The sequence below is a fragment of the Mycteria americana genome, chromosome 9 (assembly GCF_035582795.1).
Source record: "Mycteria americana isolate JAX WOST 10 ecotype Jacksonville Zoo and Gardens chromosome 9, USCA_MyAme_1.0, whole genome shotgun sequence".
In the NCBI taxonomy this organism is placed as follows: Eukaryota; Metazoa; Chordata; class Aves; order Ciconiiformes; family Ciconiidae; genus Mycteria; species Mycteria americana.
In genome coordinates this window covers 43,813,853-43,826,206 of record NC_134373.1, presented here as the reverse complement: position 1 = coordinate 43,826,206, position 12,354 = coordinate 43,813,853, and the positions used below count along the sequence as shown (strand labels likewise).

Sequence of the window (12,354 nt, the reverse complement as noted above, 5' to 3'; positions counted from 1 at the left end):
TGTACACCGAAAAGAGAGAAGGATTGCCTGGTGGGCTTCGTTAGGAAAAGACAGCAATCTCTTCCAACTCCAGAACAAAGCAGTGCTTTTCCCCTTAACGATGGGGGGGGGGGGGGGGGGGGGGGGGGGGATCATCATCAGTGATCTCCAATTCAAACTTGGCACATCAAAGAATACCCACGTCATCTCTAGTTCTAGCCCACTTGGCTTGATGCATTAAAATAAAGGCACAGAAAGCAAGAATGCAGCAATCCAGTCGGTATCTACAAGAAGCAAGAGAAACTGGTGTTTCCATTTCTCTATCACTATCAGTGTTAGAAGTGCTGGTGAAACAGCTAGCAAAGGCTGGCTGTATCACCTTTGCCATTCAGCTATCTGAATATTTGAGGCCAAATCAATCAATTATGTACATAGCCTGTGTATTTTATGCCCCAGAGGGGTCCAACTTCATCTCAGATGCGACTCTTCTTTTCAGGAGCTCATGACTGGTAGTCAATGTAGTGTACATGGATTTGAGAGCTTCTGTATTGTTCAAGATGAAATTCATTTACAGTGGTAGCACTGAAAAAAAATGTAAGAGTCTACGCACACTTTTGCTTTATCTGAAAACAGTTCAGGAGGGACTAGTTTCTTCAGACCTCTGCACCACCTTCTGTGAAGAGTTCTCCAACTGACTCCTTTTCTCTGGAAAAGGATTTTTCTTTTTAATCTAACCAAAAGCCTCCCTGTCAGACTTGCGCATTTGCCCTCAACAGCCTCAGTCATTAAGGCTGCACAGAAAGCTTGACCAGCTTCCTTAAGGGTAATGGTTATTCAATATGAAAGAACCACTCCTGTGTCTTTACTGAAAGAGGTTTTGCTTGAATTAGTGTCATTCCTACTGATTCCCTTACACATAGCATTAAGCTAACCCAGCTTATTAATTCAGTAAATATCCCAGTGATCAGGTTACTCAACAAGACACAAACGTGCAATATTCATCTATCAGCTTACGAGTTAAATTCAACAACAGTTCTGTCATGTCACCACACGTTCCCATCCTCCCTTTGCCCAGCAGGAACTGTGTGTTGTCAAAAAACTCAACACACAATAAGGGCAATTTACTAAACTGCATGTATGCCTGCATATGCCACACACAGATACACATTTTCAGATTATATTGCCTCAATTGCTGTTGCAGAAATGTGCTCCAAAATGTCAGCACACATGTGTGTCTATAGAAAAATAAGTTGGGATAAAAATCTTGAAAACCAGGACAGATCTGAATCAATGGAGTGGTTTATTTCCAAGCTGTAAACACTTTGCAGCAGTTTACATACAGACAAGGTTAACTGTGTTACTGTGCCATTCTCCTCACAGTCAGGCTTTGATCCTCAAACCTAGCAAGGACAATTTAAGTTTCAATGTCGGAAATTGCCAATACTCATCCCTTTTAGCAGGCAAACCACTCACTAGTATGCTCGACTAACAAATCATAGAATCATTTCGGTTGGAAAGGACCTTTAAGATCATTGAGTCCAAATGACCTCCCACCCATGCTCAAGGGCCAGGAGTTCACCACCCTTCAGCTTCTCCCTTGGAATTACCTGGGACAGCCAAGTTTCACAGAACCATCGAACACCAGCTGAGTGAACGTGGAAAACAAAGACAGACAGATCAACTAGGCTGAGTGTTCAGGATTACTAGCCGGCTGACATCTTTATTCTGTAACTGGGTGCCCCTAATTCCAGGATGCTAGCCACAGCACAGACATCCGGTCACTGAGTGAGGCAATACAAACATGGGTGAAAAATCTGAGCATTTTATTTCTGCCTTATTATGTGATGGATTCTGTTCTTGGACTAACAACAGATTTCCTACAATGTATAGCCAGTTAGTGCACATCTTGGGGCAATATCCTTCCCTGGCAAAGGAAGACAAGATCTTTGCCCTAGCATATATTTGATTGGCAGGCATTATTAAAAAGAGGACACTTGGGCTGGGGGACGTGCCCACAGCTTAGATATGTCAACACAACAAATGGACTGTCCTCCTTTGTGTCAATCCCTCCAGTTATGTTCCACCTGCTGCCCTATATTAGGTGTTTAAGGCAGCAGCTTTAAGGGACATCACGTGGGAAATGTGCAAGTTAGTACAACATGAAAACAACATGCTGTTCACTTGACAGATCCATTTGCTTACACATATGCTGGAAATTTTCAGATCCTTTGTAGGCTGATCCTACACAATAGGTTTAGAAATTGGGGGACAAGTGGTTATTTCATTTGACACCACTATCACCTTCTGTAAAACTTTGGGTTTTAATCTGTCTCTGGAAATTCACAATGGCCATCCAACGGCCATCCATTCCTAGAAAAAAGGGAATTCCCTGAATTCTGGAATACCACATATACTACAAGTGAGCTATCCAGATCGCTTTTCACTTCCAACTCCTTCTCTTATTTAACAGTCCTAAAATTTGAAGCTGCCATTTCTGACAGTAACGAAGCCAGATTGTAAAATCCTGTGATAAAGACTCCAGAGAGAGTTAGAAACAGTATTATCAGCTAGGTGCAAGACAGGCAGCCCAATGGGAAGCTCACTTTAAATGCTAGGTTTTATTTTCTGCAACATTTTTTCTGAAGCCATAAGGATCCTGGCTTATCCACTTTCCAGCTAGGTTCCCCAGAAATGACTCATCTCATTTGCTTTACCAATACCTCAGCTGCTACTCCTCCTCCCCATAGAAACAGCCAGAAGATTCAGATTATCATTTATTCAGACATAATACACACCTTCATGGAGCTAAGTGAAGACTGTCTCCCATCACCCACTGTTTTACCTTCAACTAGACCACCAAGAGCCACGTCTTCCGTTCCTATTTTCAGTTTGCCCAATTTGAATGGCAGCTTATAGTACACGTGTGGTAACTGAAGCAGTTCAGAGAGTAACAGCTTGCCTGGATAAAGAGCTGACTGACTACATTTCTAAGGTGAAATGCGCAATGAGCACCTGCGCACCTAGCTGCTCAGACTGACACCATCTCAAAGGAGGGAGGAGGGAGCTCCTTGGGCTTAAGCTTTTCCCAAACCCAGACTGAAGTAAGTCAGGCCAGAGCTCTGACTAGACCTACTTCAACCTGTTTATGGAACACCGATTGCAAATGTTTTTGGCCAAACGTGAGGTGCCAGCCTCACAGCCCACATTTAACACAAGATCAGAAGACATGTTCCCTTATACACATCTACTAAGCCCAGGCATGGTTATTTTACAACGCTAAAGCACAGCACAAATGGGCATTTGTTTGTTGTAAGACAAAGAGCAGTTGTTTATCCGCACCAGCTCTGCCTAAAAGCAGTCCACAACACATGTTCCTTTTACTGATTTCTCCTTGGCTTCTGCATCGAGAAGCAAGTCAAAGAGCATGGTGACTCCGACTCTACTGCGAGGCGCAGCTATGCCAATGAAATCTATTTGCTACAACAGCAAGAATCAATCTACAAACTGATACCGGAATGTACTGCATCTCTTTCTGCTACCACTACTTTAACAGTAAGTCTCCAACATCACCCTTCACTGCCCGGGGAATTTATTCTGTCCGTGTGCCTTACTCACCTGGAAGTCAGCACTGAACTGTGTCTCGAGCTTACCAGTGTCTAGGTTGTGCCTACCAAGACAGAGGCCAATGCCCACCAGAAACAACAGAGGCCTCGCCATTGCCTTCTTTGGCACAGATCCTATCCTAAAACAGTTTTCAGTTTTTTGAACTGAATGAGAGCTGTCACCATGACTGTTCTGAAAATCTCAGCTTCAAAGGTAGTGCTAGCGGTTTCACTTCAACCTTCTAAGTTTGAAAGCACTGTCCAAACTCTACTTAGTGCCCACACTTCAGTCAGTACTTTCCACTCCTCCTGCAACTAAGTAAAATCCCTAGTAGTACACAAAGGTCATTTTTTAAACATGAAAAATGATTTACAAGAATCTCACTTCCCCACTGGTTAAAGACCTACAATAGCAAAACATCGTTTAATGCCATCCTTCAGATTAGCACCTACCAAATCAAGCTGAGAGGCTCTTGGCACTCCTTTCCAAACAAAACTATTCGTATAAGCCTAGCATACGCTCAAACAGATTTTAAGTTTCATATTTTATCAGAAATCATAATTAATACTTACGTGTTTGTTTCTATACTGAGAAAATTGAGAGAGGCCAAAAACTGTTGCTATGGCACCTCCTCCAATGAGAGCAGTTCCTTTCACTGCCTTCTGAAATGCCATTTTTTACTGTAAGAAAAGGAGATAAAAATTAATAGGCAGTTTTACCGTGTTAGAATCTAGGCTACACAGAATAGACCATTTACAGAAACTAAAGACAATGTTGTGACAAGTTGAAACTTAGGGTAGCAATATATTAATTAGCAATTTTCATTGCAGTATTAATAATTTCTAAACACAGTCTAGACAGAGGAAAGCCAGAGTGCTCTGGTATTTGCTGTGAAAGCCGAACGACAAAAGAGTATTTAGATATACAAGTAGACGTACACATACCCCCCATTTAAAGTCTAAGTACACGTGTGACAAGTGCTCACATTACCATGGCAAAAACAGAACAAGAACACCCTCTTGTCAGCCAGATGGCCACCAAACCCTTACCACAACAGAACAGCTGATCTGCTTGACAAGATCACCTTCAGCTACTCTCCTGTCCCATCAAACTATTTCTACAACCACAGTTGCCTAACAGCACTCCACCCTGCTTTCCAGCCAGGAATCGTGATCCCAGTATCCACTGTATACCAGCAAAGCTCGTCCTACCCAGGAATGGTGGAGAAGCGATGCACTGCTAGTCAGGAAGCAGGTCCTTCAGTGGGAAGCAGCAGCAGAGACAGTGGACAAGATTAAGTGGCTTGAAACAAGTGCAGAACTTTATCATCTAGCTCCAGCGGGTTTAAAACTAGCCCTATGTGGGTCAGGCAAATTCTTAAAAGACCCAGTGTTCGGATCCTGAATGAAAAATTTGCATGGAACTGACCTGAATCTTAAGCAGGCACAACCTAATCCATCTTCCCAGGACCGCGGCAGCTCGCATCGCATCAGAAACAACATACATCAAGTTTGAAGGACTCCCGTCGGTACTCCAAGCCCTCCGCTTATGAAGACATCTTTGTCCAAGCCCCAGATTCACCCAGCAGTCTCCATACAAGACATTTAGCACCGTTAAGGCTTAAAGAGAAGCAGGCAATGTGTACAGCCCCGTGCCAACACCGCAACACCAGCGGACTTACAACACGGCAGGAGTGGCCCCCGGCCAGGAGCAGGGAGCCGCGGCGGCTCCCCATCCCAGGGCTGGGCAGGGGGGAGGCCCCGGTAGCCTCAAACGAAGCCTGGCCAGGGGGCTTAGCCCCCGCCTTGGTCCCCTGGCAAGGCCCCGCGGGCCACCCCCACTGCCCTGGTCCGGCACGGCTCCGGCACGGCACGGTGCCTCGCCGCACGCCAGGCCACATGCGGCGCCTGCTGATCCAGAGGCCCGGCAGCCCTCCCTCCGTGGCTGCCACCCATCTTACACCAAACACACCAGCCTGGGCTATAAACCATTACTTCTGGCAGCGTACAGCTTTCTTGTCAAGATCTGCAGCAAACTGCTTACAGCTGAAGAGTTATTTCTTTGGTCTTATAAATACAATTAAGCACGAAACCTTGTATGTTACTATACGTCTGTACACTTTTCACCTTTGTTCTCCTATTAGTTCTTCTAGCTCACATAATTGTTTTTTCCTTTCTTAAAAAATACACCAAGCATGTTTAAGATGCACACAAAACAAGAACATTTCATTTTTAAGATGGTATAGATCTTAATTTCACTCCCTGTGCACTTTTCTTGCAGCACACTCGGGGGGGGGGGGGGGGGGGGGGAAGACACGGACGGCCGACGGACTCCACACACAATCATTGCATGCAAACATTTGATGTACAGAAGTTGTACGTATGTATTATATGCAAGTTATTATTGCGCAGAAGGCCAAGACTTGCAGCTTCCCACAAGTTTTTCTGAAGAGCAGCATGTATGATCTTGAAGATACCCACCATAATGCCACATTGGTATGTATGTAGAGCATCACATTTCCCATTTACTTCATACTTGGGTCTCAAAAAAGACCAACTTCATCTTTCCTTTATACCGTGACAGGGAGGAGTAAAAGGGAAAGGCAATAGACAAAAAAACCCATAGCAAGGGAAGTTTCTCAAAGGAAAGTTACTGTGGAGGCCTCCCCTTACGCTCGCTGCAGAGCACGCGCTTGGCACCGCAGGGCGGCTGCCTCTCCCCGGCTCCAGCTCCCAAGGGGTGCAAGGCTCCCCGTCAGGTTTGCGGTCCGCTGCCCAGCTGCATCGCACACGGGCTACCGCTGCAAGAAGAAAGCGAGCGCCCAGCGAGGAAGGCCTGCCGCGGGGGGACCCACTGGAGCACTCCCACAGCAGCACGGCACCGCCGGCGCTGGGACAGCCACGCACGCCGGGACGCAGGCATGTCGCCTGCAGCGTCCCTCTCCCGTCGGTCTGGCACAAGTCTTGCATGACAGGATGTGAGCAGTCTGAGAAACGTCCTATCACAGGAGCGGAGTGCCTCAGGATCAGACCCCATCCTGTAGGTTTATCCCCCCCCCAATTAAAAAATAAAAACTAGCCATCAGCTAAACCCTACCACCTACCATCTGGTAAGACAACCTTTTATAATATCACTTCTACATACCTGAAAATGCCTGCGTATACTCATGAAGTCATAACACAATATGAAATTCAGTATTGCACAAGAATTAAAGCATGCAGCTGGAAAACTTTCACTGCCATCACCACACTCATGATCTCCTGCAAAATAAAAGTACTCAATCAACATCAGTTCACATACTGCCTATAGCTGCATGAAGCGTATGGTGATGGTGAATGTGTTCACATCATCCAAGCACTCTGTGTACCACACGTTTCTACCATGAGGTTTCTTCAAGTCGCTGGAATAACAACTCATCTTTCAGACTGCAAACTGGTGGCAGTCTTGAAGTAGTTTCACGCACCTTACACATCAGCAAAGGAGTCACTTCAAATCAGAGTATGAAGCCCTTGCAAGTGCCTGTTCTAGGAACACAGTATGTTCTAGAATCCAAGGGAGTTTAAAAAGAACAACTTAGTGTCTTCCAACAAGCCGGCTGACGTGTCTGCAGAGATACCAGCTTTCAAGAAAACAAATGGAAGTGTAAACTTTCAATGTTTTACCAAGTTCAGTAAGACAGGGGGATGGCTGAAGCACTTACCCCAGTTCAAGTAAACTCCTCAAAAGTTGATTAACTATGAACTAACCGAGAGCCACAGCTCAGCAGCTGGTGTTCGATGGCAAGCGCAGTCCAGCAGGCTCCTAGCCAAGCGCTGAGCACCTTCCACTGCGCAACAGGGCACCCTCCACCAAGGTCAAACCAAGCCTGCGGAGGAGCAGACCGCAGAACCAGGGCAACTGAAAGCACGGCCGACGCTCATCCTTGCTTCTTGTCCCCTGGCCTCCTTAAGCCTTTTCTGAGATTTCATTTTGAAGACCAGGTGCATGCCTACCAGAGTTAAACCATTACATTTTCATTGAGCAGGGCTGAAAGAGCAGCACAAGGTATACAAACCGCTGACTAGAAGTCTCAGTGATTGTTGCCTACACCAGTTGACTTCTAAAAACAAAAATAAATTACTTCCAAAGCTGTCTGGGAAACTGCATTTTTAAGCAAGGAAATCATGATCTTCAGACTGTATGTTCTACTGGACCTTTTTAACAAGCATTTTATCAATACTTCAGAAAAAAAAAATCGAAGTTTCTAAAACTGAAGAAATAATGTAGCTATGTCTTTTATTCAGTTGACCTTTACTTCTTTAGTTATGGGTTAAAAAACCCTTACTGCATCAACCAAAATCTAAAGTTTCCTCGTGAATCACACTAGAAATATTATTGCATATATGAAGAAAAAAAGCACAAATTCCCCCAAAGTTGTGTAGTAGATTTCTAAGTTGTTTGTACAACAATGCTGCACAAACTTACGAAAGTAATCAGGAGGAATAAACACAACGCTCACCACAACTCTGAGTTACATAGAGAGTGTTATGCTATTTTTCACAGTTTGAAATGTCTATTCTTCTGATAACTTTTTGTTAAAAAAAGCCCTTTGAACAGAACATGCTCACGTACTGAATAAAAGCTGTACTGGGCCAGTGCTGGGAAATAAGATAATGACTAATATTACACCCGCTCTTCATGTTCGGAGAGCTACATCTCCTCCGTTTCCATCTCCCAACAGGCCTCTGCAAATCGCAGGCACAGACCCAAGGCCCCTGCTTCCAGCTGCTTCGGCTAAGGGAGCTCCCTGTGCCATTTCCTCCATGCTTCCCACCGGGTATCAGCAACCTGCCACGCTAACATACCTTCCGTAACCCCTCCGCCCTGCTCGTGTACTCACACGTGCTGACAGGCAACATTTTGCCACGGATGCCATAGGTTCTCATTCATTAACTAGAATAAACAGTAGTTTTTCCAGATAAGAGAATTCATTTAAACAAACAACCAGCAAAAACAACAAAAGCCCCCATGCCCCCACAATGCTTACTTTGATCCAGAAAGCTCTGAAGCATCTGTCACCAGCTCTAACACAATACCACAGAGGCAAGCGAACAGATTTTATTTAACAGTTTCCTATACAAAATCTCTTTTAGGGACCCAACAAACTCCACTGCCAATTGCATGCAATAAATATTCCTTCATATGTATAAATAAAGGACAGTCAGTCTTCAGAAGTTAAGCGATTATCAAAATCAAATAAAAGTTCAACTCAAAATTGGTTTCTTGAAAATTTTGGATGAGATACAAAATCTTTAGAACAGTGTCTGTTTACCACAGTCTTTTGGCACACTAACCTTTTCCACCTTCAAATTTCTACCAGTGAAACTTTTTACCCTACAGAATCCAGTGCAAGCAACGCAACACAAGCAGACGCCTGCAGAGCTCCTCCGGCACCTGGAGGTGCTGACACTCGGCCACGGGCAGTCGGGAGCCGAAACAGCCGCTGCCTGCCTGTCCGCTTCACCCGCCTCCCAGAGCTGGCTTCCTCACATGAGGCCATACACAAATGTGCACTGATAATAAGGGGAAAAAAGAGACCTCAGAGTACCTATATACCAGGCTGGAAACCGCAGCGGTACAGAAGCTGCTTCAAAAGCAACAAAGGCAATAACCTCGAAGGAGGATCAGGCTGGACAGCCGAGTGGCACTCACCTCTGTTGTCCCGGTTTAATATCCTTAGAATACAAATGTGGTTGCCTACATACTCTTACAACTTGATCCGACTGCCCCGTAGCTTCCTCCCACAGATGAGCATGTTTTTTTTCACTGCACATATAACATACAGAGAGCTGTGACAAGCCTTTCTCCTAACACAACCTGTTCACAGCAGCATCAGTGGCGAGCTCCGTGCACTGCCACAGCGGGCACGAAGGTACAGGCAACACAGGGAATGGGGTTCAGGATGACTCCTGCAGTGGGACCTTATACCAGTGTCACCGTGGATACAGCTGTACTAACCGCACTGAAGTGAAGTTAGATATGCCACAGAGAACAATTTTGCCACTTTCATTATGCAAGATAACATACAACAAAGAAACTGGCAGGCTCAGCGCCCTCTATACAAGAGGGATTTCTAGCCTCAACCGTCAGCTAAGGGGCTACCCCCTGCTTGCCCGACAGCCGGGTACGTCTGTCATTAGCTCTACTCAGAGGTGATAGCCAGATTATATGCAATTCCCTGGAGAAAGGAACACTCCCAGGAGACCAGCTGCTCAAATTGCCACATAAATCTTGTTCACCATGGGTAAGAGAAGCTTATTCAGGGACAGGAAGGAAAATACGGCTTAACATAAGCCACTCCAACACAAAGCTAGACAGGCATTCAAACCTACAGACGATGCTTTTACACCTAAAACATCTCAATTTCATCCTGGGAACCCGCGAGCCCGTGTTTGCGAGGTATGAGCAGATGTATTTGGATTAGGCTGAATTGAGCTCGGGGCATTAGCAGGTAGTGCAGGCATGCAGAGCCCCAGACAAACAGCCGGCAGAGACACCATCTATACGTGCCAGGCTGCGGTGTGCCACGCCGAGGCTCTGCCCCAGACATGTCAGTGGGGCCCTACCAGAGCGTATTGCAACTTCTCCCTGCCCAAATGCTCCGGCTTCTTTCTGAAAGGAGCTGCATTGCATGTGGGAAATGGCACGCAACACAGTCTCCTCTAGGCAGGAGGACGGCTTAAACACACAACACACAGCATACACACAACCAAAGAGAAATTAGAGGCTCTCTAAAGATACACTTGTGGGGTTTTTCCTCAAGTTCTGTCCACACCAAGCAGGACAAACCAGAGCGCAGAAGATGGAAGGGGAAAGAATGCGGTCCACACAGTTACGACAAAGGTTGTACACAGAGAAGAGCCTACACTTAGAAACCCGTCATCTTTTGCAAGTAGGTGATAAAACTTGACTCTCTTCCAAGCTGAGATCAATAGCTTGTGATGGAAACTGGATTTTATTTTAATGAAAATTATAATAGCAAACAGCACGAGAAGTGATGCAGTCAGAAATAAGTCATCTTTCCATAACACAAATATTTTGAGTCACCTTTAAAAATGGCTCAAACAGCATATAGTGCTTTAATGCTGTAAGTGCCACCTGACACTGTAAATCCATATGTTAAGCCTTATCCTTAGTTTCAATGCAGGTCATAAATGGCACCCTTTGGACCCATGCCCTCGATTCGAGGGTGGGCTGAAGTCCCCAACAGGCTCTGGAACAAGCTCAGGCAGGAGCAAGGAGCCCTTGCCTGGCACAGGAGGAGCCAGCGGCATGCCGTGAGGAGCGGGTACTGCGTACAGCGTCATCTGTCCAAAGAGTTACAACCCACAGGGAACACTTCTCAGCGAACCAGCTGAGTATTGGTAAAGATTCACAGGGACACTAGCTCGAACTTCTAGCTATTAAAGGACTTCTGATAAGAAGAAATAGGCTTTAAACTTAAGAAAACACAAAGAGGGGAAAAAAAAGAAGCGCTAGTTACATGAAATGGAAACTACACAAAAGATGTATCAGGACAAGTTCATGCTTTCAGTTTCCAAAAGTTAAAGAAGTTAATACAAACTGTCATCCCAGTAGGAACCGCTCCCTCCTGCCATGCATTTCTTAACCAGCAACTCAGAGTCGCGCTTACTTTGAGGTAAAGCAGCGTGCAGCAGTCACTTCCATAGGAAGCTCCCACTCCAGAGTCCAGGCTGGTGACTGGCAACCCTGGCTCAGTGAGGTCCCCGGCTGAACCTCAGAAGCTAAAGGGTCCTGGACCTCCTGCACCGTGGGCTTCATCGATGAATGCACTTCTTAAAGGCAGGATTCTTCTGCTTCACTTTCAGCCCCACATTTAAAAAAACAGAAAGCATACAAAACGCAACTTACATCCTGTTTTTTAAAGAGGGGATTTCAACACCCGCTTTCAGCAGATGCTTCCAAATAACGCAACGGACATCTGCCACCCCGCAGTTCTCGTTAGCCCGATATAAATCCTAGGAATGACCTACCTGCCTGCCTTACTTCCCGTAATGCCCAGCCCAGGTAGCTGCAAGACTGTTGGCTGGATCTTATTTTGAGTTGTGTAACTCTGCACAGCCCAGAGCGCACAGAGGCACCTACCAGGGCTCCCGCTCCCACCCAAGGAGGCCAGGTGACTGAAATGGAAGTCCTGCAATCGCTGGCGTTGCTGTACTCAGGTACTTTCTAGTTATTACAATATCGGGCTGGATCTAAGCAGCGCATGGCTGAAGTTGGGGGAAGGAATGAGGGAAGAGGGAGGGAAGGGGAATGGTGGAAAATTCAGATGCAGAATCGCGAGTTAGAGATCAAAGAGAGATGACTACTTTCGCAAAAGTGAAGAGACAGATGGATACAAACTGTAGAGCTTAGCAATGGGAGTGTGTGACGCCCTGTATGCTGCCATCAGACATGGTGTATGAGACGCAAAACCTGTTAAATTAAGAGAAGAAATCCAATCTGTTATGTTGTATATCTGTGTGCTTTATGAGGCCATTACCATGGAATCTGGGTGCTTCACATTCCATTCTAAACGAACACATCTAATAAAGTGAGTCACTCAATGGAAGACTTAAAAATAGAAAACTTATAATCATCACCACTACAGTTTGCATAACTTGCCATTGGCACAGTAGCATTGTCTAATTCAATCTTTCTCCTTCCTTCCAAAAGCTCCTCAGGTAAGTTTTGGATGACGAGAGCCCCAGACTGATGTCCCTCTAGGCTGAG

General features: G+C 45.6%; 1 protein-coding gene across 2 annotated transcripts in view; it reads right to left on the bottom strand.

Annotated features, from left to right (window-relative positions):
• GPD2 (glycerol-3-phosphate dehydrogenase 2) overlaps positions 1–12,354 on the bottom strand; it is a 63,461-nt gene that overhangs the window by 45,124 nt on the left and 5,983 nt on the right. For both annotated transcript variants that reach the window (XM_075511497.1, XM_075511496.1), the window contains one exon: positions 4,155–4,262. In XM_075511497.1, coding sequence (XP_075367612.1) covers positions 4,155–4,256 — 102 coding nt within the window. In that variant the 5' untranslated portion in view covers positions 4,257–4,262. The remainder of the gene's footprint in view (positions 1–4,154; positions 4,263–12,354) is intronic.